Below are 27,558 nucleotides of genomic sequence, written 5' to 3' on the forward strand. Positions count from 1 at the left end.
TTCCTATGAGACTCTCTTGCATCAAATGTAGCAGTTTTGTCATTGCAATATGAAATTAGAAATTATCAACTTGCTCCTTTCATTGTTTAGAGGACAAACTCAGCACCCATGAAAAATTAGGTACTCTTAATATTGCGCGCACACACACATACACACACTCACTACAACACAACTTGACTCCACAAGTACAAGTCAGATTCAATATTGTTTTTTCATCCATTAATGAATGAGTTCAGACCGGCTGTGCTGGGAGGACACAGGAACACCTGTGTTGACTGATTTCCCATAAGCTCCTTCATTCCACCGTCCTCCTCACACACCTGGAGCACATTCATTCATTAGAGAGGCTGGGAGTGTTACAGAAGCAGACATTGTGGAGACGATTCTGGCGTCAACGCACACAGACATACAGTCCAGGGCCGAGAGTAAAAACTACTTTATTCTTTCATTCTCTTCGAACAGAAAAAAAATTAGAAATATTCCATTAGTAAACATGTTGATCTTTAAGAAATGTCCCTTATAGAAATATGGTGAGGGTGCAAAGATTAATGACAGTGCTCCACAGTGAGGATGCAGATTGGTGCGTCTCCATGACAACCATGGAGAAGGCGGGGGGTAAGGGGTCGGGCAGAAAGGAGGGAGGAAGTAGAGAGAGGGTAGAAAATGACATCAATCAACCCAACATGCCCTGGCAATAATGATACAAACATATAATCAAACTCCCCCCGTGTACTGTAAATGAAAAAAAAAAAACTATATCATGCTGTAGAGTACAAGTCAGTCAGAGTTTACACTAAACAAAGTGAGGTTGCTGACTTGAGAAATCAAGCAGTTTCTAAGGGGAATCTAAGCTGGATTTGTTGTTGCTTTGGCAGCTATGTGCATGTCAGTGTGTGCGGTTATGTATGCAATGTGTGTGTGTGCGTGTGCGTGTGTGCATGATCTGTGATTTAATGCACGTATTCACCAATACAGCATAGCCCTTTACACACCTTAACAGGTGACACAGCCATCTCTTAATAATCCTATGATAATATGACATGGTATAATTTCATGAAGAATGTAGATCTGTATTAATATCAGTGTGTGTTACCATGGTAACTGGAGTGTATTCTATAAAAGCTGCCTGTTTCCTGTCTCTCGTAGCAGTAGGATTTAGAACACCCCCTGATATAATAATAATAATAATAGCTATAATAACTATAATTTCCTTCTTTTTTTTTAAACTAGATTCTTCTCTGTACAAATACATACGTAGATACACACACTGGGCAAACCAATCACTTTTTCAGAATAAATCTATTTCATCTATTTACAATATATCCAATATATTCTGTGGTGCAAAAGGTACAAGACGTGTTCGGTGTGTCTCAGTCAGATGATTGCTGTACAAACAGGCTCAAGCCCGAACCATCGACTACGCGATGATGAAATCAATAATTATCCATGGCAACTTCAGTTTCCCCCGATTAACATTCAGTATAGGAATGCATCTCTGCTTATATAATTTTCAGTGTGCAAGGAAAAATATAATTGGTGAGAGGGGAGTGATGTTTGTGTGAGGTGACCTTGGTCTACCCTGTGCCGAGCGATTTATATTCATTTTTAAACTAAAGCTAAGAGTTTTCTGGGCACAGATGTTGCCTAAATCCAAAGTTAACAACAATAGTCACAATAGGTAACCCATTAGGAGTAAATGTACAGGAAGAGAAAGGCTCCATCTGGCTGTTTTAGCCTTGTTTTGGATTACCGGCCCAACTCCCTGCTGCCCATGAGTAAGCAGACTGAACACACATTACACAAACCCGCTGCTCTCAGTACAACTCAGATATATGTTACAGTGCAGCAAATCCTTTCCTGAGCTCTGTGAGAGCAAAACGCCAGTCACACACTACTGTGAAAATATCTGCTCACACAAGTTTAGCAAAACACACAATAATGAAGCACAAAAAAATATGATTGTCGTCAGGAGGTGGGAATAGGTTAGTTTAGTGAGTAGCAACATCCTTGCTTACTGCACTATACTGTACATGACAGGGTAAAGATCCTAGAGCCTTTTACCTTTTTCTTGGCCTTCTTCCTCACATACTGATAATCTGTTCCCTAGAAAATGAAGGAAACAAATGAGCTGCTACTCTTGTTTCTTCACATTATGCAGAGATGAGGACAAAATAGATTGCAGTGAGTTTAGCTCTGCTAAAATGATTCCTCACTGAATGCGGTATCTAATACTATAAACCCTGGACCAAACAAAGAGGTGTGAACTTAACATCAATATCCCGAAAGATGCAAAATCACAAGATCTCTTAAAAAGTGTGAAATCTAGACAGACAACACCATCAGCTACCGGGTGACAAAAGTTGTCTTTCAGAAATGGCATCAAAACTACTCTATGTTCAAAAACAACACCACTCAGTCAAGACTATGAATAGAGTCCTGTTGGTTTCCTTTTCATTTGTCCCTTTATTCGTCTCACACAGTATATTCCTCACTCTTTTTTTTTTAGCGATGCTTTAATCTCACCATTCAAAGTTGAGTCGTCTACTACTCCAGAATGTGTGTTTTGCTGCGTGTGAATGTGAGGCTTATGTCTGGCGCCCAGGGTTCTTAGAGTAGCTGACGACTCAGACGATGCTGCGGGAGCCGCTGGAGTTGCGCCTGCGGGTGAGAGGCATGGTATGGTGGAGGGGCATGGGTGAGTCAGGGGGACAAAACTGGTGGGGGTGGTTGTAAGGTGGAGGGGGAGGCGGCAGAGGAGGCTGAGGACCGTCCCCCTCTCTGACGCGCACAGGTGTGGACATGGCTGACTGGATAAGCTGATGCGTAGCAGGGCCTTGGCTGAGGAAGGCCTCCATCCGCCCTCGCCCGCTCTGGTCCACGACAATCACCTTGACGATCTGCTGGCATTGGATGAGTGTTTCTGGGCGAAGCTCTCCGGGCTGGACGGGGCTGAGCAGGGCGGGCGGCGCAGCCAGGGCCAGAGGCGTTGACTCAATGCTGGGCTGGCTCAGTTGATAGGTCTGCAGCCTGTTGTGAATTGACACCTAGTTTAGGAACAGTCAGAGAACGCATGAGGAGTTACCAGCCTGAACGCAGCCTCTACGCAGCCCTCTGGTGTGTTACGCACATGGGCATGCAGGCATGCAGGTAGGTAGTATGCAGAGCGAGCGCATGCAAAATACACACACTCTCTCTCTCTTTTTCTCTCAATCATGTTTTTACATGATTTACACTTTCAATCATGTTTTTACACACACCAGCCCAGAAAGAGAAAAGGATAGTGGAATAAGAAGAGATTTTGGTCAGAGATCATGGTGGAACGTTTTGGATTTTATGTGTGTGCACGTGCAAACATGGTCAATAATTGTCAGAATGAGAAGCTAAAAGTTAAAGGGAGTGTCAGGAAAGGAGAGAAGTGACACCGAGGGCGTGGTGTCTCCCTAACACACTTATTTACAACTCTGAAGGACTTACTGAGAAGCAGTAGAGAGGGAAAAGAATGGGTAAAGGAATAAAACAGAGAGAAAACTGGAAAGGGGGAAAACAGCCTCTATCATCTATGCTTAGTTAAAGGAAGGGCTGGTTTTACAGACGCGCACCCACCCACACACACTCGACAGACTGTTAACAGTATCAAGCTTATCTGGCTTTGTAGATGGTATTCTAGGAGCCAGCCAGGCTTATGGTGGCTTGCGAAGGCTTATACAGTGCGGCTGGCAAGCAGCAGCTGATAAAAGAAGGATGCTGAATGGCAAGCATAGTGGCTGCTGATCCACTCATGAGGCACAGAAAGAGACTGTTTGTAGCGCCACTACAGCAGACTCCTCTATACGGCCTTTGTATCCTTGGCTGCAAAGTGGGGATGTGCCTAAGGCGGAGCTCTTTTTAAGCAAAGCATAAAGCAAACTTTATTTTCCGGATGAGGCACAGTCCCTATCTAACCCCACACACACACTCACATACAAAACCACACCCACAGAGCAAGAGACGCAAGCACTTACCTTAGGGAGGCAAGAGTGGGGTTTGCACTTACCTCTAGTGTGTTGTTGTTGCCGGTTTTATCGTACACATCCTGTTGGCCTGTGGGAAGAAACAGGTCAATTTGTAAGTCAACGGGAAGATTTAGGCTTCATATACAGAATCTTAAAAACAGAATCACTTCTTCACAGGGGACACAGGGTCATTTGTTTAAATGAATATTCAGCATTTTGGGAATAGGCTTATTTGCTTTATTTCTGAAAGTAAGATGCTAATTGATAGCTAGCCTGGCTCTGGCCAAAGGGTTACAAAACCCAACTACCAGCACCTTTAAAGTGCTCATATTATGCTCATTTTCAGGTTCATAATTGTATTTCAAGGTTGTACCAGAATAGGTTTACATAGTTTAATTTTCGAAAAACACCATAACATGCACAGAAAAAAGATATATAACACAATTAGGGGAAGATACTTGCTAGAACTAACTAACCCATTAATAATAAAAAGCTGACAATTACAGAAACCTTAAGCCCTCTGATCATCATCCACTCCTTTTTTTATTTTCTTATTCACTGTTGTGGGCTTTTTCATGCATCCCTCTTCCATGAAGCTGTCCTATTTTCTACATTGCCTTGAGTAATGTATGCATTGTTATGAGTTAATGTATGCTGTATTATGCATTTTCTGCTGCACGAACAAAACCAGCACCTGAGGGAGATCCATGTCCTGTGTGTGTGTCCACTTGCCCACCATTGGTGTGTATGCCGTGTGGCTGAATGCCTTGTTGCCTTTCCAATTCCCCTACAACACAAAAAAAGAAAGAAATTTGCAACCAGCCATATAAGGTACAGTGTGTGTTTGTTTGAATTTGCATGATGTTGAAGTGTGTGTGCTTCACTTACACTGGATGTGTATCTGCTCCATCTCGTTGACCTCTGTGATAGCCTCTCGGAGCTCCTCTGCAAACTTCCTGAGCTCTTCTCCACTCGGGGAGCAGAAACTCACCAGCTGCTTCTTCTCTGAGGTAAACGGGCTCAGCATGGTGATGCCATGGGCGTAGTCTGATGAGAAACCCCGACAACGTGTCAAAGAGAAAAAGAAAGCGCTTTCACCATAACTTTGATTCTAAAAACGGATGCAGGATTTTTCAAAACACTGAGTGTTGCAACGTTTACTTCACAACATATTGCTGCTAAGAATACTTGCAAAAACTCATGTTTTTAGGTTAATGACCAAATGTGTTTCTGTTGGCAGCAATGGCTTCTTTAAAGCTTGCAACTTGTTTTGCAGAAATATCAGGAAGCTTATACATACTGAACATCAGCAGTTTTCTATCTTTCCTTTCACGCAAACAAATGTATCCATGCTAGCGTCCTGACTCAATGAATGTCAATTCAGTAACTTACAGACATTCATGTTCCCCTCAACATGAATTGTAAAAAGTTGGGCAATCTCCTTACCACAAGGTCAAATTTTGAATTTTGAATTTTGATTTAAGACCTGCAAAACTAATGACATTCTCATTAGCCTCAGACACACTTGTTACCAAATGTTGGTATGGTTAACATGGTTAACATTATACCTGCTAAACATCATCATGTTAGCATTGGTATTGTAAGCATGCTAGCACGCTGATGTTAGCATTTCGCTCAAACCACCACTATGCCTGAATACAGATGGTAGATAGCCTACAGTATACAAGGTCCTCCACATTTGTAAGCTCTATTGAGTTCTGTATTTATACTTTATTCTTTTGACTCAAATTTGGTGCCCATTACAGGGTCAGTTATATTAGAATATTCTTTTACCATAGACGACGGCTCAAAGAATGATTCAATATGCTTTCTTTTTAAAGTAATACTTCCTATAATCTGTGCAAGCAAGCAACTTTCCTGAAACTATAAATTGACAATGGTGTGTTTATTTTGTTTCACTGGTGACCCCCTTAGCAATTCATTCAAAGTATGTGTCGTGATCAAGGCTTGACAGACAACAATGCTGTTGATGGCTCTGACAGTTAGCTCAGCATTTTTCCAGCACCAGGGTGGAACTGTACTGAGAATAAACTGCAGCGGAGCTAAATAGCATCTCACATTCATTGCTGAAGAGGTGAAACTGCATTCCCAGAAGACCCATAGCTTTACAGAAGGTGTATGAGGCCGAGCTTTTCTTCTTGGGACACAGCTTCAGGATCTACAGTAGAGACACATAACACAGAACATGGATGAATTAACACACATATATATATATATATATATGATTATGTATGAAATGGCAATAAAATGTGGTTGCAGTTGCATTTTTGGAGTAGCCTACTGTATTAGACATGCCTTTACCTGCAAGGGGGAATTCACTTTTTTTTTTCTCTGTTGGTACAGTTTGTTTTTTTTTACACACATTACACACATGCTCAGGATCCATACATGCACTAATGGAGAGATGTAAGAGTGGCTGCCCATGGATGGTTGGGGGTTCGGTGCCGTACTTTGGTCCGTACTGCCACCCCCAATGAGTACCCCCATTGAGTATTGAGTCACAATAGAGGTTCCTCACCAGCAGCAGGTCATTGAAGAGGAAGACCTCTCTCTGGAGCTGGGACAGTTTCTGCTTATGAGTCTTGTTGGCGTCAGGCACCTCAAACAGACGACAGCAGCACACAAGACGTCTATGGGGCACAGCGAGGATCTACAGAGGCGAGATTAAAGAGATGGAGATGACAGATAGTACAGAGGACAGACTGCAGCAAAGAAATACATGACACAAGAGAAAGGGAGACGGTACAAACAAGTACAGCTCACTGAAAGGAGATGTAAGGGAATGACTTGCACATAAAGGCAAATATCACTCACAGTTTTCAGGCCCAGGATGGACTGCTCTACACGGCTTACATAGGTGACGTGGTCTTCGTTGGAGCGGAGCTCTCTTTGTTGGATCCTTTCATAAATGCCTGCGACCATCTCTCTTGGGATGTCTGCTCCGTCATCCACACCTGAGGGAACAAGGGTCAGAAAAAGTAGGAGTGGTCATTATCAAGGTAAGCCCCGCCCCCCTCATTTACTACACCTGTCAAGCTTTCCATTCTCGCACTGCGCATGCAATTTACAATAACGGTAGCACATTTATCAATGGAAATTCATAGTATATTTTAAAACAACGTGACCTTGACTTCAGACAGCGGCTGTTGATATCAGCTGTAGCTATCTAGCTAATTAAGCTAATGCTAGCTCGATGAGTTGCTTGAAAACATCTCTGACTGACTTTTTAATGTTTCCAGCTGACATGTTTTAAAACAACTGTTAAGTTAGATATTCGACAGACATTTACTCTGGATCCTGCAACGTCTTCTTAAGCCCTAGATATGCTTTCTGCACGGACATGAGCTGACAAAGAATCATGATGAGGCGTTTGAATCTGTTATGGTCGTGTCTAGATGGTAACCCTAGATTTGCGAAAACTTGAGAAAACTCTTGCAAGACACACCCAATAGCGACAGCTCTTAGAGGGCTACGCCTATACTCATAGAATCTGGAGTTACAATACGTAACTATCGGACATGCACTTAAAGGCGAAAACCTGCTGCACAGGACAATTGATATATTATAAGCACGGGAACCCAGCGAAGGGGCGTGTCTTATGGTATGGACACCTGCAGCCCTCGCGGATGCGTCAAGCATAAATCAAGCTTTGTACCAGTGTTGGCAGCATGGTTAGCAGTAGGACAGTTAGCTCACATCCCAATCCTGGAGATCAATGGCTGGAGTTTGATTTAGGGACTATCGATAAATTCCTGTCTAAATGACACAACACCATTGTTTTTTTCATTTATTTAGCATAGGCCTGCATATTTTATTTGAAAATAATGGACTTTTTTTCAATAGCTTCAATATAATGTGGCCCAGTGACTCCAAACAATGCCAAAAACTATTAAAATTAACATTTATTTTATGAATGCTTATTATTATTTATTATTATTCACATATGTTGATTGTCAAATATATAATTTTACTGTGCGGATCCTCAGGAGGATTAGCAAAAGTCACAGTGGAAGTTGGGTATCCAAACTATAAACTGACTTTGCAGGCTCATAACATTTTTATTCAAGATGTTATAGCCAAATTAGTTTTATTTCAGTGTAGGTTTTGCAGCTGTAAATGAGAAAATGTGCTTTTATCTCAGTATGTGTGCTGTCATTGTGTCACTGTGGAGCAACACACAGATATCCTAACTGCAGTCTGTCACTGCAGTTCAGCTTAAGGAGAAACCTGTTCAGCTCACAAATTATAACTGACTTGTGTGATATCATATGAAAAAAGATATTGAAATGTATTTTATTGTGGGTTTTTTTCTCTATTAACTGAAGGTGCAAATAAAAGGCAAACTTATATTCTTTAAGCTCTGGTTGGAGTAAATGTATGTTCAGAGCCTCAGGTGATGGGATTCCTTCTCGGAACCCTGAGCTCATATCGTTAAATCTAATGCTAAAGTGAGCCTCAATTAAATGGGTCAATGCCACGGTCTCTGGAGCAGAGCTCTGAGTCAAGGATATCAAAAATCTCCTCCTGCACAGCTGATGGTTTTCTTGATGGTAGCGAGTGGAAGCAAGCACCCACCGCCTCCTTGTGTAATTTACTTCACTTCAAGAAGCTGTCACTCAAAAGACAGTGAGGTTGAGAAAGATAGTGAGGTTAAAGTGAGATTGATAAGAGAGTGCTTGTTGTAAAACTTTGACTTTCCCTCCCCTCTGCTCTCTTTTTCATCCTCCTTATCGTTCTAGCATATCTCTCTGATGGATCTCTTCATGATTTGCAGTAAAAGGTTGGAAATGTGTGTGTACATGTGGTTGCTATATATAACCAATGTTCAAACTCTCTGCTCATGAAACCACTTGTCATAAATGTTGAATGTCTGTAAGACATTATACCACTTCTGTCCACAGGGTCAGTTCACACTCCCTGAGATGACACATGCATACAGCCTCTATAAAAACACACATTCTCTATCTCTCTCATACTGTACATGCTCATACATGTTTTTGGACACACTAACCTCGTAGGTTGCGTATGAAGTCATCAAGGCCCATTTTGCGCTGGGGTTTGATGTTGGGCGAGTACATGTCAGTGTTGAGGAGAACCACAGCGAAGGCCAGGATAAAGATGGTGTCTGGGTTGTGAAACTGCTGCACCACATCAGGATTACACATACAGTACCTCTGGCTGTGAAGGAAAAATAGGACATCAGAGCTATATATTATAACTGTGACATTTCTATATCACTTCTCAATATTGGTCTGGATTCTTGGCCATTATACCACTATTATAGACAAAAGAAAATATGCTGTTGGCAAGTACCATCAGCAGCATAAAATCCCAATCATTGAAATTTTCAAATATCATTCATATCCTGAGGATTTTTCTGATTATTTTTTGGGTTTTTCCACCTTTATTTGATAGGACAGCTAAGTGAGAAAGGGGAGAGAGAGGGGGAAGACATGCAGGAAATCGTCACAGGTCGGATTCAAACCCTGGACCTCTGCATCGAGGCATAAACCTCTCAGTATATGTGCGCCTGCTCTACCCACTGAACCAACCCGGCTGCATATCCTGAGGAGTTTTATTGCTTTTACATGATAACAGCACATGTACGAGCTAAAACATTTACTTGAGTGATACAAAGAAATAAAATATGTCACAAACTTAATAAGATTGCAAAGTATTTGCCAGGTTACCACAGGCCAGGTTGTGGATTTAATGCATTCTTGACAAATCATATTGTTTGGCCTTATCTACACACTATACTGACAAAATCATCACAACAACCAATCCAGCCAGATTCTGTTATTATTAGGATCCATATTCAGTACACACAGACTTGTGTGGAGAAACTTTCCAGCAACACAAAAATAAATGAACATCATCTGAGTGAATATGTTAATAAACTGAGGACCGTGATTTAAAAAAAAACTGCTGCTGGACTGACATAAAACACATTCAGTTGCCAGTTTTTCAAGAAGGCTACACCAGCTAAAACTAATGCAGTCTACTACAACAGTCCTAAATTAAAGTATACCTTTGTGAAACTTAATATTATCTAATATGCTGTTAAATTGTATTGCTTTTTACTAAGAGGTGTTTCTAATATTATGTCCCCCCCATTTATAATCAATGAGGGCATCTTGAATATTAGAAACACCTCTTAACAGCCTTGTGTCTTCAGGCTCACAGAACCAATACCAAAACCCAAAGCATGTGTGTGCAACATAAAAAGAGATCAGTACAAACTGTTAAAGTTATAAAAAGCAATTAAGAGAATGACCTTTAAAAAGTTGCTTATTCCTGCTGTTAGATGGACACATTCAGACTTATTTTAATGCTGATATCTCAGCATACGAGCTGCACCATTTTCTGATCTGACTGATTGACTCAAAGACTGACTGACTATAATTTCTACTCAGATCTGAGGAGCAGTCACTCAACCATAAATGAGACTGACAGGAGACAGGAGACATTTGAAAAGAATGGCTCTGCCCTATGTGAGGTAACGCTGCCCAGTCTGCTTTGGAACCAGAGATGCCGCATTTGGACTTGCTTTGCTCCATCGCTGCCCACAGGCTTCACAAACTCTCCCTTCCACCCCTCCTTCCCCCACAGCTCCCTCCCTATCTTTCTTACTGTCACTTACACTTACAAAGTGGGCCATTTCGATGGTGGGAGGCTTTTATCTCTGCAGCCAGGCAGGATGCAAACATGGAGAGGGCTACTCTGCTCCAGAGGACTATGTACTTGTCAGAGCATATGCAAGCGAGAGGCCACATCTGAGACCTGCACAATCAGAAAGTCTTTTTCCAGACCCCACACAAGCTCTAAGGCCAGAGTACTCATAGGGTATCAATCGACTGCAGCCCAGTTCAGTAGCAATGCCTTTGTTTAAGGGAGAAAAGATCCTGCTCACCACAAACACAGTGCTACAGATGCAAAATGTGCACATGCACTCACATAGACACACAGAAACACACAGAGGCACAAATGAGCCTCCTGATTTGCCATCTTGATGTAATTCTGCAGCAAATTCATCAAAGACTGAAAGCAAGGCAAGATCTACTGTATGTGAGTGTGTATGTGAATATGTGCATGGATTGTGCATATGTGAGCCAACAGTTGAGTGAATAAATAAAGCAGTGATAGTGTGTGTGTGTGTGTGTGTGTGTGTGTGTGTGTGTGTGTGTGTGTGTGTGTGTGTGTTTGCGCTTCATTCACACATTTTCAAGCGTGGATCTCTGTCTTATGTAACCAGTTTATTTAAACACTAGCTCCCGATCTCTTATCTTCATATCTGCATATGAAAATTGCATGCCATCTGGCACAAATACCGCTTTGTATAAAAAAACTACTCATGACAAGAGTACAACACGCTTCAAACAGATGACATAACAACTGTTACGTAACAGACGTGGCATCGGATGTCTGGCTGTCCCAATAAAAGCCCACTGGTTTCTGACCTATACTCGCAGCTCCAGATACAGAGAGCGTTCTTTCTGATCGCTGATGAATTTGTAATCTGCACCCAAGGGCTCAGCACGTATGATTGAGTGAGATGTGATTAACTGATGACTGCGGTGGGTGTTCTGATTGGCCCTCAAATCAGAAGCAGAGAGGGGAAGTGTCATGATGACTGCTCCTTTTCCTCTCTTCTCTCAACACTTTTTGCTTGGAGTAATAACACACACACACACACACACACACACACACATCCTTACGTAATAGATAGGGCTGGTGACAGTCTATATATTTAGCTATAAAAACACATCACTGAGCCAAACATTTGCATTGAGTGACGTGTTCCTTTATTATGTCCTGCTGCTTTAAATATTCACTAGAGCACAAAATGTATATTAATCTGCAGCTGAAATTAGTCCCAAACTAGATCTAGATTGAGTGAATAAAAAAAAATGGCAGTCACTATTCACGGTAGCTTGGCTATTAAAAATTAAAAAATTGATTGTTTTGTGCAGGATGTCCTGTGTCACGCTAGTTATTTAATTCTCTCTGACCAATCAGTGGTCTGCAGTGTTTTAACTCCACCTTTTAGTATCGGCGCAGCTCGCTTGGACCCTCGACCAAGGTGGTACCAAAAAAGCACCAGGTACCACCCACAACTTTTGCTAATGGAAACGCGAAAATAATGCTAAATAAACGTTCTAATGTGTAATGAACTGAATAGAACTGGACTGCTTGGTGATAACGCAACTTAATGTTAATGTTAAAGGTTTATGTCTTCAGTAGGAGCCATTGGGCTTGGGGCAGTGTACTAAAAATAATGCCAGTCTGAAATCAAAGTCAGCAGCTCAGACAAAGCTCAGACACACAAAGGCCACACATTAAGGATGCATATGTGTTGGAAGACAATTAATATGCAGTACAATGTCTATGGTGATTTCACTCCCCTAACATTAAATTATACAAGCAACTTAGTTTAATTCAGAAGGACATCTTGGTTGTTGAGTTCAAAGGGGTAGTGGCTCAACTTATGATGGTGACATTGTTGGTCATCCTGGGGCAAAGAGCAGGCCATCAGCAGAGGGAGATAAGTGTACACGGCAATGCAACCAATCACTCCGAAATAAAAAGCAATGATGGCCATTTTTATTGCATTTTTAGTCCAGGGAGCAATCTTTGGATATTACCTGGACATTTCAAGGGCAGTCCCAGCCAGGGGATAAGGCACCAATTGCAGCTTCTATTTGTCTGTTTAGGAGTTTGTTAGAGGCAAAGCTAGACAGTCCACTTAAAGGCACAAAGGGGGGTGCAAAGGGAGTGTGCAAGCTACAGTAGGTATTTCAAGGTCCTCTTGGTTTTTAAATGAGTATTTTTCAGCAGATATGCTCATACATTTTAGTGACTGTAGGGCAAGAGGCAGCACTGATAAAATAAGCAGAAAACCAGCTCAGGCTAAAACCTCAAGTACAAAACATGCACTTTTACATATTCATGTGTGATTTTGGATGGAAATGGACACCCGCACATACAAACAGCCCAGAGAAGCTAAAGATTTGGCCAGAAAGTGTCATCCAGGGGAGAAAGTTGTGAAATAGAGCATCTACTTTTGTCCCGATGGAATGCACACTAATTGCCTGCAGCTCAGATCACTGCTGTGAATGGCTGACAATCAAACACTGCTGAGTGTAATCAAAGGTTACAGGCAATCAGTGTAATCTATTAATGATACACAGCTTTGGTTTCATCAGAGCCTGCCACAGTGAGCTGGCAGAACCAGTTAAACACTATACAGTTTCCCTATTAGTATGCCATTCTGGATATGTCTGCTACCCCAAGGCTGTGAAATGAGATCAGAAAGTACTTTTCTACATTATTGCAAAATATTTATTTATTTATTTATTTTTGCATAGGTGGCCACAGGCAAACGGTCTATTTATTTCAAAAAGTTCAGAGTGCCCTTACCAGCCCTGCTCAGTCATGTGATGGACTTTTATGTTGTTGAATTGTGTTAAAAAGTGAAGCCAGACCCTGTTAAGTCAGTGAGGCCTGGTTGTGAGTGAGTTGACAGTCTCACCTAAAGGCTTCGATGAGTCTCTCCACTTTCTGTGCTTCTCCCTGAACACGAACATGAGCCTGGAACTTTCTTAGGGCTTCGTCAAGCTCCATGCCTGAGAAATCCATCTCATCCACAACACAACTATTAAGGGACAGACAGAGAGAAAAAAAGAAAGCAAAAGAGAAAGGAGAGAGAGAGAGAGAGACTGGGTTTAGTTGTAGTGTGTCACTGTAATGAGAAGGTGAGTTGCGAGTGTGTGGCAAATGCGTGCGAGTGCATGTGCAGCAAACTATGAGTATCCGAGTGCTGATGGCAAATCTTCCTCTTACAGTCATACCTCCATTACGGAACCACTGACCTGGAAGACGCACATAAAGACAACATGTTTCCACACTCACACACACACACACACACACACACACACCCACACACAAACACTTTGTGCAAACATCAATGGGAAAGACAGGGTCTGATGACAGTGGAAGATAAGAGGAAAGGAAAGAGAGGGATGAGAGGGTGAAATAATGAAATGCAAAGAGCGAGAGGGCAAGAGAGAGGTACATGAAAGGCTGAGGGCAGGCTGTAGCAATGGAAGAAGTGTGTTTGCATATTTGTGTTCATGCATGTGTGTCTATGTGTCTGAGTGAAAGAAAGCAAGGGTGTGTGCTTGTGCTTGTGTGTGTGTGTGCAGTGACCTATTTCTACAGTCTCTTCAACAACCTCAGCAAAAAGCCTCTCTATCCTGGATCTCTGTCTACACTGGTTGGATGCAAAAAGGGTGAGTGTGAAGGCATTAAGTAAATGCGTGTTTTCATGGATGTGTTGCATTTATGTATGCAAGTGCTACATGTCGTGAGTTTGTGTGTGTGTGTGTGTGTGTGTGTGTGTGTGTGTGTGTGTGTGTGTGTGTGTGTGTTTTATTATGTGTAAATGAGGGGTTAGGTTCCAATAGCTAGTTCTATTCATCAAAGTCAGAGTCAAACAAATCTCTTATTTAATCTTTTATATACTCTCTTTTTTAATATTAAAGAGCAACATACAAAACATCCATTCAAAGTTTATGTCTGACCTCGGTACATACTTATATTTGGTACATACTTATACTTATTAGATATAATTGAAATATAATTAAAAGCTCCAGAACCGCTATTAAATTAACCTTGAGGTAGGATTGTTTTCTCAACTGCTGTTTCCAAGGACATGAAGAAAATGTGATCATTAACTTTAAAGTCAACATTGATGAGATGTCCTATAGGAACATCTCTGGCAATGAAGCAAACTCTGCTCTCAGCTCTCAGCTGATAAGGACCATGTCATGGCAACAGCTACTAAATGGACCTTGAGGTGAGATTGTTAAGTCAAGTCTGTGGAGTCATGAAGTTAAAGGGATACTTTGTTGATTTTAATCCAGCTCTGTGTCATCTTTGCGTGGGCAGTGCGGTCTGCTGAGATCTGCTCCTTCAAGCACTGGCACCACGGACGGAAGCCAAACCCTGTTCATTTTAACACACTGCCCACACAAAGATGACACAGAGCTGGTTTTAAATCTGTAAATTTTGTAATAAAGGTAATTAATAAAGATAATAGAATCAATCAAGTCTACAGTTATGATAAGATGTACATAAATAAATGTTGGTCCAGATGCTTTTTCATAAGCTAAGCGGTCAAATAGAGTGGGTCTTCATGATGAACTACAGGGTGTCATACAGAAGGAGGGATTTTTCATTACCTGGCAACTCAAAAGTTGTTGTTTATCAGTGTTTTAAGCCCCCAATGTCTCCTTCCACAGCACTGCCTGGAAGGCACTAGGATTAGGCAATGGTTATGGTTAGGGTTAGGGTTAAGGTTAGGGTTAGGTGCCTTGAAGTCAACGGTCGCAGCGTTGCCTGGAAGGAGACATTGGGGGCTTAAAACACCATTGAGCAAAGTTGTTCTTATTAAAAGGGGCACCAATTTAACACATTAAGGACAGTTTACTTGTCATGAGGACTACCAGGTAGCTTGGGAAAATGTCTTGTATAATGACTTATGTGGCTCTGGAGAAGCTTTCTAAAGTCTGAGAGAATAACCCTGATGATGTCATCAGGGTCATCTCAGCATGAGCTTGGAAACTATGAAGTTATAATAGCCTGAGTTTTAAAACAGCAAGTGCACCTTGATTAAAGATTATTTTGTAAAACCTGAAAAGATTCAATAGGGAATTCAAAGGGATTTAAATTCAGTGACTGGATTTATTACTGGAAACCCAAACATGTGTAATGTGATGCGTATATTTCAGCATATGTAAATAATGAGGACTCACTCAAGGACATCTCTGTTGAATTGCAGCTTGCTGTTCCCCAAGAACTCTCCAATCATCTGTCTGCTCAGGCCCTTCCTCTGCAGCAGGAAGTGAGCCACTCCAATGGCCGTGTCCGGGACGAAACCACGCGTGATCAGGAAGTGGATGCCTCTCTCTGGGTTCCTGCCCGCAGATATCCAACAGAGTTAAGAGTTAAACAGTGCTTGTGCAATGTGTTTGTGCGTTCAAGCAGATAGGTGTGTGGGCCTGAGTGAGAAAGAAAATGTGTAACACTGTATTCAAGAGAAAGGGTGTGTGTGTGTGCAAGAGGGTGCACAAAGAAAAAGAGGGAAAGGAAAAGTGCATTCATGCGCAAAAGCTGTTAGCTCTGGACTTCTGGATCAGACCCACTGTCACTGATGCATATGAATTAATTTGCTTTAATTTGTATTAACTAATAATAAGTGCAGGCCGACCGTGGGTTCTATTTATAGAAATTGAGAGGCTCTCAGATTGTTCATGACCTCCTTGACTGCCTCTCCTCTTCAACTGCATTTTCCCTCTTTTCTATCTCTCTGTTTCTTCCTTTCTTCGTCCCCCTCCCGTCTCTCTATCTATTTTTTTCACAAGATGGCACTGAATATGCAGCTCCTCCCAACAATCACAAACACTAATGAGCAGCTGCTTAGAGCAGTTTTTCAGGTCTGTTGGAGATTTGTTAGACATAAACAGGAATATCTGTTCTTTGGACCCTGAGCGAGAGGGTGCAGAAATATTTTCCAATTTTCTGTGTGTGTCAGTGTGCGTGCGTTTGTGTGTGTGTGTTGTGCTGCTGGCCCACTCACACATTGAACAGGTTGAGTCCTATACGGTAGAGGCGTTTGCGGTGTGTGTCTGTGGATAGAGTTGGCGAGCGGCAAGAAGCTGGATCCTGGCAGCGGTCCCTGGGCAGAGAGACAACAAGAGCCTGCAGGGCCTCGGGGCTCGGCCCCCCAGGGATCTGCTGAGGATGAGTGTAATGGTACTGCTGGTACTGGGTGTAAATTTGAGCAGGTTGCTGGTTAGACTGGGCTGAGGTGGAGGTAGAAGTGGATGTGGACCCCAGTCTGTCTGAGCCGCTCTCCCCCTCCATTCCTCCTCCTAGAGCTGTCACTGCTGAGCCCCTCCTGGATCCTTGATCAGCCATTTCCAGCTCCTCACTGGGAGGAGGTGCAGGAAACTCTGGCTCCTCTGCTAACTGGCCATCTCCTCCCCCAGCCATCCCGCTCACAGAAGTCTTCCTGCTGCCCAGCTCTCCCCCGCCTGCATTGCCCAGAGAGGTGGTGGTTGTGGTGGTAGCGGTGGAGATGGTGTAGGAGCTATTGCTGTCAATGTGAACAGTGACATCCCTGAAGGCCATGAGCAGTGAGCTGGCACTGCGGGGCAAACAAGCGCTCTCAGCAGCTGCACGAAGGGCGCCGGGGTCCATAAGTAGTCCCTTCCTGTCTCCACCTTCCGACAAGCTCCAACCATGAAGGGCGTCATCAATTGACTGGGCCAAGGAATGAAGCTACAAATATGATGATAAAAAATGACACTTTAACAGGGGCCCACCAGTAGCTCACCTGGTAGAGCTTGCACCCCATGTACAAGGCTGAGACCTTAGCAGCTGTCTGAGTCCGACGCCTGGGCCTTTGCTGCATATCGTATGAAGACCATGGCTTTTTATCAAGCCAGTGGGGGCAGCTAATGTAGTGCAGTCTCAATGTAGCTATAAGGCCAGGTCAAGCTGCTAAGTCTTTGCCTGGGTGATGGTAGGATTGGACAAATTTTAATTGTGACCTGACGATGGCACTAGATGAAACAGCAGGGCTCACTAATTTCATTAAGATTTGTCCTCTGGGCACCATGAACGCCCGAACAGAATTTCATGGCAATCCACTGATTACTTAAAACCATGCATCTCCCTCAGTGTGCAGCTGAACAAGGTGCTTCTCAGTTCAAAAACAGCAAACTTCTATTTTCTCTTGGAAGATTTTGAGATTTTTCAGTCTGGACCACAATGGTGGGACAACTGACTGACTAACTAAGTTAATTAATTAAGTTAATGAAACCATATTTCTTGATTTGACCATTTTGCATCCCTACTTAATATCAATTTATGGGAGCTGTAACATAAAATAAAAACACTCACCTGTTCAGAGAAGCAGTCCTCCAGCTGTGTGAGTGTTTGACCAGGGGTTTGAGGTGGGGCTGGACCAGGGGCAGGAGAGCGTCCAGCTGCTGGGGCAGATGCAGGAGAAGGTGGCAGAGAGGTGGAGCGACACGGGGGAGGAGGAGGAGTTTTAGAGCGTAAAGGTATCTGTCCTCCTCCAGGATGCAGACTGTAACTGTGTCTCTGGGCTGTGTTCCGGTTTCGGCCTGAAGGGCTGGGATGGCGCAGGGAGATCCGACGGGGCAACTTGCTCTCCGACAGAGAGTTACGGATCTTCTGGAAGTTTTTGCTGAGCTGGTACTGACGGAAGGCCGTCTGGATACGACGGGCTGCCCGCCTCGCTATGAGATGGCCTCCATATTTTTGCTCCAACTCTTCTATCTGGGGATAGGAAGAGAGTGAGGGGGAGTGAGTTTAAATATCAAACATGTTTACAAGGCTCTGAAACTCACTGAAGGCACTGCAAGAGTCATATTGCAAAGCACACAGCAGCCACTGAAAAATATTTATCCATCCAGCAGGCAAATATCATGATGCCATTTTGTGCCGATGTCTACAAAAGATTAAAAGAATTTGAGAATTGTCTGAGTCATGAAATGCAGACTCACACTTTTTTTCTTAAAAGTATCCTTCTTACTTGTCTGTCCACTCTTTTAAAACCGGTGAGGGTTTATGGCATTAGAACCAAAGTAAACATCATCTATCATCATTCAACTGCTAATACTGGCTGAAGGGCCATGGTAAGGAGGATTGATGGACTGTGACAAAGGTGATTTTGAGAAAATGAATAGAAAGTAAACACCCGCACAAGCCTATTTCTGTTTGTTGGTAAAGCAGCTCATCCCAAAATCTCAGTCCCTCCAAAATTTTGCCCTCCTATATTTTCAGCAAAAGGGAGACGAAGGAGGTGGAGTGGAAGATGAGGGAAGAAGAGACAGAGATGGAGAAAAAGGAGGACAGCCACACATGTGCCTGGGAATGTATGTGTGTGTCTGCTCACACAAGCACACCCACAAAAAGTGCATGTACGCACACACACACACACGGAGAAAACACACACACACACACACACACACACACACACACACACACTTGCACTCGCAATTTAGTATGAGAAATAAAGACATCTCCAGCCGCCAAAAGCAGTTATTAGCTGTTACCATAACAACCTAGCATCTTTCACGTTCCTGTTGCTGTGGCAGTGAAATTGCTGGTGTTCTTTTTCATGTCAACACAGACAGAAATAGATTTGAATGGGAATCTTTTTTGTCACGCAAGACACAATGTCAAATGATCATCCTTTACAAACCTCCTCATGCTTAAACAGGTAGAAGAGTCAGCATTTACTCCGTCCCACACTATGTGCCTAATTATGGGCCCACACACAGACATTTTAGAAAATAAAAGACATACCTGTTTGTTCTTATTCTCCAGGGTGATCTCATACTCACTGGGTCCCTCTCTCTTGGTGCCTTCAACTTTCTGTTCACCACCAGAGGACGTCCCATCCTCCAAGCTCAGCATCTGTCCACTGCCACGGAAATAAGAACAGAAAGCTATCAGCCCTCCCCCCTAACCTTCAAAACTCTGCTGTTATCGCAGTCAGGTCATCAACTAAGCGGGATGTTTCCATGGTGAACATTTGTGTACAGTGGAAATGTATAACTTTGAGTTTCCTACTTAGAAATGGAATACTGTTTTATACAATTTTCTATGTTCTACTGCTAGGATCATTACAGTATAAAAGGAGAATAAGTCAGTAACACTTGCAGCAAAGCGAGACAATAACAGACAGACTATCATATCCTCAAAGTCAAACATGGCTTGCAGAAAATGTAGGGTAATAAATCAAACAAATCTTACTACTCATATCTAATCATTTCTACAGCAGCTGGAAGCAAAAAAAATAAGATGTTTGAATCTGGTCTGAATCTGACTCAAAACAAAGTCAACTGTGGAGGCTGTCTCCCAGTGCCCAATGCCCCTGGTAGAGCATCCCATCCTTCACTTATAATCCCAGGTCCTGTCCACAGAGGGAACAATATTATATTACATGACAGCATTATTTGTGAATGCCATGTAAGGCATACCTTAGCAAATTACTACCAAAGATCTGTTGTGGATAACTTAAGCTTTGTTTATTTTTATTGTATAAAACAGTGTAGTGGCCAACATCCTGGCATCACACCGCTTCTAAAAGATACAAAACACTGCCATTCAGCACCTTTTATATAGCCAGACTAGACTGATATAAGCACTGAGGTATGATTACACCCTAAAAGGTTCATAATGGTGTGCAATTATGTGTGTGTGTGTGTGTGTGTGTGTGTGTGTGTGTGTGTGTGTGTGTGTGTGATGTTGTGTGCTTGTTCAATCTTTCTCCTACCAGATAATGCTTACTCAAATCATTTTTACACGAAGGGGACTAGTGCTAAACAGGACTGGGGGAACTAAAAAGCCTGCTCATGGTTAAATAATGAGTGCATCACTAAAGTTCCTCTTTGTTTTCTTTGATTTGAGCAAATATTCTGCGTTCCCCAGCTAAAAGTCAGAGATAAGGCTAGAAAAGCTTGGTCATATCTTTACATGAGATAAAGTTAGAGAAAATAGACAGAGGAAAAAAAGGGGAAGAGAGGGGAAGCAGAGGCTGAGAAAGAAACAGAGAGGAAACAGGAAGATATACAGTACAGAGACTGTGTTGGTGTGTGCATGCTGGAGGCTGTCTCGATCAAAAACTCTATGCAAACACTGCCAAGCCCCTGCACGGCATCAGAATACATTAGTGTACATTAGAATACATTAGAGGATTTAAAAGCAAGAATTGAGCTATAAATGCATCTGGACAGCGAAAGCCTCCATAATGATATGGTCACTTTACTCTCTCTCTCTCTCTCTCTCTCTCTCTCTGTCTCTCTCTCTCTGCCAGCATGTGTGACGTCATGGTGGAAGAGAAATGAACATCTGTCAAATCGCATCTCTCAAAGTCCCTAAGAGACTTATAGTACTGTACAGCCAGACAACACACACATACACACACAGGCAAGAAAAGGCACGGCAGGTTAGGCTAGAGGCAGATCTCGTGACATCTCTGGGAGTTTTGCGTGCTCTGACGGATTCAGTGGATGACAGTTGTGTAGAGGTGGTGCGGGTTTGCAGCCATCAGGCACACACAATAATAATGAGCTACGGTGTTACAAGGCTCCTCTACACCTCATCATCTCAGGTGGTTGTCCACTGCTGCTGTGCCATTAGCTCATCCAATCAGGACTATGTGGGTGTAGATGATGATAGTTAAATCATCAGATCAGAGAAAAGAGAGGGATTCCACACAGACAGATGGTGATATTAATAAACACTGGATGAGAGGCTTGATGAGGAGGGATGAGAAATAAACAGACAGATAGATAATAAGTGGTGATGCATACAAAAACAAACAACACAAGGGGGTAAAGATAAAACAGTAGATGAAGAGACAGTAGAAGTAGACATTACTGGTAAAGCCTGGATTTAGAAACAGAACAGAGGATTAAATGATGGGAGAAATTTCAGAGGAGAGAGGGCAAAAAGTAATCATTGAGAAACATTTTTTACAACAGAGCTTTGCTCATACAAACATCCCCAAGTAAAAAGTTATGCCTTCACACACCCCACGCAAAAAAGAATTATGAACAAACACATACAACAAACGGACAAGCTGCCCACACAGAAACAGACGGCAAAAATGGCAACAGTAGATCCTCAAAGTTCTATTCTCCAGTTACTATGGTAGTGGGAGCCCTCTATCTCTGTCTCTCTATATGTGACTCACCCCTGAGGATGGAAGATCTATAGGTTGTTACGGAGCATTCAACTCTCTCACTGTAACTCCAGGCTTCACATGTCCATATAATATAATTGGATATATAATACCCCAATTCACACTGGCATACAGTAACTGTGCACGCACTAACGAGCATGATTAAAAGCCTGGGTGTGGACATGACTCAGTTAGATGACACACATGTACAGATAGTGTGTATGTATACAGAGACAGGACGTTTTCAATGGTTGAAGGAGCACACTTCAGGAGCAGTAGGAGCAAAAACTGCAGAGACAAATGTGGGACTAAAAGTGTCTGTGATTGGTGTGTGACTCGTCTTACCCGGATGAGCCAGTGGTGTCAGCCTCTGGATGTTCAGGGGCGGGGCAGCAAAACTGATGCAGCACAATCTCGCTCCTGAAGGGCAGACAAGAGAGGAGTAGAGGTAAGCAAACGGGGGGAGGAAAGAGGAGAAGCAGACAGAATTGGAAGGACAGCATGTCATTCAGTTATTATTGGCCGTTGCTGGATGTTTGCCTTGTTTCCATATTCCTCCTTATGTTTAATCTTAGTCCAACATCCCAAAAGACCCTGAAAAGGCTCCCATTAGACTCTTCTGGATTATTTCCATGGGTTCGGTTTACAATTTGGCACTGATCCCGGAGTAAATACCCTATGTAGGTCAATTCAAGGCTGAAAAACATTTAGATTTAGTGTGAGTATTTAAAGTATATTTTTGCGTGTCCGGATGTGCTTGTTTATGCCTCTTTGCCTCCAACTCATCAGATCTGTAGTGATTGCGCAGAATTCCCAAACCCAATCTGGACAGATGGTTACACTCCTGCTCCTGCTCTGTCTCTTCTTAAGTTCGTCTCTCTCATTTCTCTCTCATACATTTTACATTTACATTCATATTTTAGGCATTTAGCTGGTGCTTTTATCTGAAGCAATTTAGAGTGAAAAGAACAAAAACATCACATCATGTTTAAGTTGTTGCATTTATGGACCCTTTGATCTTCTGGATGCAGGACACCTTTCACCACCAGAGCATGATCATGACTTTAAAGAAGATCTTCGAGGTATTTTTTATTTTAGTGGGTGTGAGTGCAGGTCACTTTAGATCCTTTCACAATGGGCTGCAAGCATTCAGCTGAATTTTCGTGGTTACGCTACAGCAAGTCTTCTGACCTGGGCTCAGCATATTGCTCGTGACACAGACTCACAGTGACAGGCAGTCAGAGTCAGTGCGAGGCTCGGTGTGACAGTCTGCGCTATAAAAAGCTATGTTTTCACGGCAACTTCCACAGACTTAAAGGGACGTTGATGTTTTTTTGTTGTTGTTGTTTTTTTATTATCTCTGATCAACACTTGGCTTCTATGAATAAAACTCCATCTGTAACACCTACCCCATACAGACACACGCATACATACTGTACATACATGAATCATTTGTTCTCCATTTAGCAGCACTTCTGCTGTGGTTCTTGACCCTGGTGTTAGAATTTTGAGAGCCTCCTTTGAGCCACAAGTGGGGTCTTGAGTGCAATACCTGCCTTTATTGACTTCATTTATTTATATATTTGGATTACTTATTTTTTAAGAATGTTGCAGTTCTTCTGTCACTAGACAAACTATTGCCTTATTTTAACAGCTCCCAGGGGTTCAACAATCTCTAAAATGTTTTGTTTTTTAGCAAACTAATTTTTTTTCTGTTGTGCTTTCCTTCTCCAGTTCTCAAACATCAGGACCAGAGCCAGATAACAAATAAAATGAAATACACCACCTGTATAAGATCTGAATTATTTTGTCAGGCTGATACAAAACAGTTCAGCCCTGAGGAAAAGGCCAGGTTGCTTCGGTCCCTGAGTGCACACACACACACACACACACACACACACACACACACACACACACACACACACACACACACACACACACACACACACACACACACACACACACACACACACACACTTAGTGGGTCCGTCCATCTGTGTACAAGACATACACAGAAGCTCCAACAACGCTTACAAAGAGAACAGGTGAATATTTCAACAGTACATGCCTCCTGCTGTCGGCCCATATTCTCTCTCCCTGTGCCCCGTCCTCCCTCACACCACCCCTCTCTTCTCTCCTGTTTTGTAAGAGTACTTTAAACGCAAACGTCAGTATCCAGTAGAGAGTGTAAGGAAAGGGGGTTGACATGACACAAGATCAGCTCCATTTGGACTCAAAACGTTGCCAGTACATTGTGTGCACCTTCCACTACGCCACAGGATGCCACAGCCTGTCCCTCTGATGTCCAACCTATCTATTTGTCTACCAGCAAGATAGAAACTGAGGATCTAGCTACCCCAAATGCACCCTTTTTATCATCTCTGTTTTGGTCTCTCCCTGTACCTGTCTCACTCTCTGTGTACTGAAATCCCCCCTTTACTTTTTTCACCACTTTCTCTCCCCCCACCCCCCACCCCCATCTCTCTCAGCCTCCTTCTCTTTCAATGGTCCACTCCTATGTCAGCCTCACGCTCCTTCCTCTAGACACCTCCAAGGGATCCATCAAAGACAACGACTGAGCGTGCATCTCTCCCGCTTTCCATCTCTCTGCCTTTCTCTCTCCTGAGAATGGCTGATTACTGTTCGCTCCATGGGCTAAGTGGGGCAGATAGAAGCCTCAGCTGGAGAGAGACAGAGAATGAGCAGAGGAGAGGAGCCTGCCTCTCCCGTCATAGGACACATACATGTGCAGCGACAACACTGATAACAGACACACAAACATACTCACAGCCAACCGTACGTAGCCCAAAAGTCATTAATCTGCAGGGCAAAGAAAACTGCCTGATATCCCCCTCACTTGCCTGGCCTGCCAGAAGCAAACTACAAATTAGGTGTTAAGCTACTGGTCTTATCCAGAGCAACTTAAAATCAATGGCCAGGTGAGGATGTAAGGTTGTATTAAAGGACACACAATCAGCAACTGCAGGGACAGGAAGACCATTTATTACAATAACTCTACTGCCTGATCAACTGGATGGCTTACAATAAAATAATAACAATTACTTTATTGTAATTTCTTTCTCACCAGTTAAACTAATTTAAATTATGAAACAGTGGTGTTACACTGATTCCTTTTAAATAATAACAAATACTCCAGTTGCCACAGGGTAAACTCTCCAGAAGGTACAACTCATGTTCCAGGTAAGGCTATAGAAGAGAGCAACAGGCATGCAAACACACACAACTCAAGAGCAGGAAATGTAAGGTGTGGTAGGTGAATCATTCACTGTTGGATCAAATATCAACAACTCTTTTTTTAATATACACGTAGCCCCTTTTGTACTCCTCTGCTCCTCTCAACTCCTCCTCTGTTCTGAGTTGCTCCCATCAGTGGGCGTGGAGTCCCAGAGAGACCAATCAGGACTCCTGCTGGGATATGACTTAGGAACTGAACACACACACACACACACACACACACACACACACACACACACACACACACACACACACACACACACACACACACACACAGACAGAAGGAGAAATAGCGAAAGATGGGTTTTCTCTCATTAGGTGATGTGCTGATGTACTGTGAGGCTCTGGTGCCAAGCAGGGGGTGCTGGTGTGTGTCTTCTACTTGTGTGTGTGTGTGTGTGTGTGTGTGTGTGTGTGTGTCTCATCTAACACAGCAACATCAGAGGCCCAGAGGTCCCGTGAGAGTTCACAGATCCCGTGCAGTAATTAATAGAGAAACCAGCAGCACCGCGGACAGCGACTCGCGGTGTGTCATCATCGCTGCTCCTGTCTCGAGCTGTGACGTAGTGTTTCCACACACACGCACACACACACACACACACACACACACACACACACACACACACACACACACACTCACACACTCACACACTCTCTCACACACACACACACACACACACACACACACACACACACACACACATACACACACACACACACACACACATACAGGCCCACAGCTGTTTGTTATGTAATGATCCAGTGATCGTGATCCAGTTTCTTATTTAAATAATCCACCTCTTCCTCTTCTGGCACAGTACTTAGCCGACACACACAGCTGAAAATTGGAAATTTGCAAGCGCCTTCATTAATTAAACGCCTCTCAATCTGCAGGACCCACACACGCACGCGTGCACACTCCAAATTATACAGTTGCATCGACGGATGCTACACACTATATATGAAGGATTCAAGACAGGCTCCTGTAACCAAGGTAGGAAATTGATTTACGCTAGATCGATAGGCTACTGCAGAAAAATCAGGAGGTTTTATGTGTAAATACCAACCCTCTTGAATAACCTACCATATATAGTCTCTATTTCTAGGGCTATTTTAGGACAGACACAACAAATATGCAAACAACCACATAACCTCTACTCACTCTGATTTCTTAGCCAGGGATCGACAAAGGGTTGTGGGGGTCATCGGAACCAAAGAGCGGCAGCTTTGGCAACTTCCGCCGTTTTCTGGGTCACTTTCAACCGGGGAAACAGTAGACGGGTCTGCTGGGACCAGCTGCATGTCCCCGGGGTCCATAGGTTGGGGAGGCAACGGCTGAACCTCCGGAGCCGCGTCGACCTGTGCTGGTGCAGCCGCATGGTCTGGCAGAGATCCTGCACTAGTCTTGAGCTGGGGGTCCTGAGGGGGGTGGTGTTGATGAAAGCAGCTGGGGTCGGGGTGATGGTGAAGGTGGTGATGGTAAGGATGCTGCTGTTGTACCCTGATGTCCCGCAGGTGCCTGTTCTCGCCGATGAGCTCGTCCACCCGCCTGTCCAGCTCCTCTATTCGGGAGCGCTGAGTCTGAATGAGACTCTGTTGGTTCTGGACGATGGTGGTGAGCTCCCGCAGGTACAGAATCGCCTGCACCGGGTTTTCCAGCAGGCTGGAGCTCATCATCATACCCAAGAAGAGGAAGGAAGACAAGCAGAAGAAAAAAAGAAGCTGGACTGACGGATGGAGGACAGAGGAGATGCTAAAATATCCGTGAATGCGGATGAGAAGGTAAGATGTGCTCTCGCTCTCCTCTCCTTGATTCTGCTCGGTTGTGGATGAAGCTGCACCGACCGAGCTACCCTCCGCTTCTCCGGTCGTTTCCCTGCCTCCCTCTCTCTCTCTCTTTCTCTCACCCACTGCGCTGAGTGGTGCTGATGAGAGGAGCCAGATCCAGATGTGACAGGAGGGAGGAGGGGTTGAGGCGCTGGAGGACGGATGCGTCATTACGCACATGAATGTGAAAACTACAGAGCAAGGCAAGCATACACCCTATAGGCGGTACAAGGAGGTTCAACATCTGAGCCACTCCACTCTCCTGTGCCTGGTAAACTCTACATCAAATCTGCAGATGCATATTAAACAAATCAGACAATAGTGTATTTTTTATTTTCTGGGTATAGCCAACTTATTTTATAGTAGTGTAGCCTATTATAGGCCACCGGAATAAGTGTAGATGTTTGTATTGATATAGCATGTGTAGACTTAAAGCCTAGATAGGCTATAATAAAAATCGTAATAAAATAATAATAATAAACATTTCTAAAGTACCTTTCACCTAAGATGCAGTTTAGTGCTTTACATTAAATGGATTAAAATATTTAATTTATTATCTGTAATGAGGTAAAAATATATATTACAGTTTAAAGAGCAATTATAATTTCAAATTGAATTTGATCATCGTTTAGATCATGTCGCACGATCTTCCTCAGCACTTACCAAGTTGTTCTTCTA

General features: G+C 43.1%; 1 protein-coding gene across 2 annotated transcripts; it reads right to left on the bottom strand.

Annotated features, from left to right (window-relative positions):
• Positions 1 to 419: 419 nt before the first annotated feature.
• iqsec3b (IQ motif and Sec7 domain ArfGEF 3b) lies at positions 420 to 27,066 on the bottom strand. Of its 2 annotated transcripts, none has more exons than XM_031293421.2 (15): positions 26,216 to 27,066; positions 22,144 to 22,218; positions 19,416 to 19,533; positions 17,982 to 18,383; positions 16,654 to 17,357; positions 15,830 to 15,991; positions 13,546 to 13,668; positions 9,025 to 9,191; positions 6,828 to 6,967; positions 6,532 to 6,663; positions 6,072 to 6,171; positions 4,881 to 5,039; positions 4,687 to 4,779; positions 4,034 to 4,080; positions 420 to 3,044 (listed from the first exon to the last, which is right to left on the bottom strand). In XM_031293421.2, exons 1-15 carry the CDS (start codon positions 27,058 to 27,060, stop codon positions 2,625 to 2,627), a joined length of 3,687 nt encoding a protein of 1,228 aa, XP_031149281.2. In that variant the 5' UTR covers positions 27,061 to 27,066; the 3' UTR covers positions 420 to 2,624. The 2 variants fall into 2 exon arrangements, with proteins under 2 accessions (XP_031149281.2, XP_031149282.2); XM_031293422.2 differs by having other exon boundaries at positions 2,728 to 3,027.
• Positions 27,067 to 27,558: the final 492 nt, after the last annotated feature.

The sequence above is a fragment of the Sander lucioperca genome, chromosome 7 (assembly GCF_008315115.2).
Source record: "Sander lucioperca isolate FBNREF2018 chromosome 7, SLUC_FBN_1.2, whole genome shotgun sequence".
Taxonomy (NCBI): Eukaryota; Metazoa; Chordata; class Actinopteri; order Perciformes; family Percidae; genus Sander; species Sander lucioperca.

What these genes read in the sequence shown, in the direction of transcription:
- iqsec3b (XM_031293421.2), bottom strand. Translation starts at nt 27,060, where the DNA reads ATGTGCGTAATGACGCATCCGTCCTCCAGCGCCTCAACCCCTCCTCCC. An exon ending in AGGACTGCTTCTCTGAACAG is followed by an intron (nt 17,358 to 17,981) that starts GTGAGTGTTTTT and finishes TCATATTTGTAG; the next exon opens with CTTCATTCCTTGGCCCAGTC. An exon ending in TTCAACAGAGATGTCCTTGA is followed by an intron (nt 13,669 to 15,829) that starts GTGAGTCCTCAT and finishes GTCCCTTAATAG; the next exon opens with TTGTGTTGTGGATGAGATGG.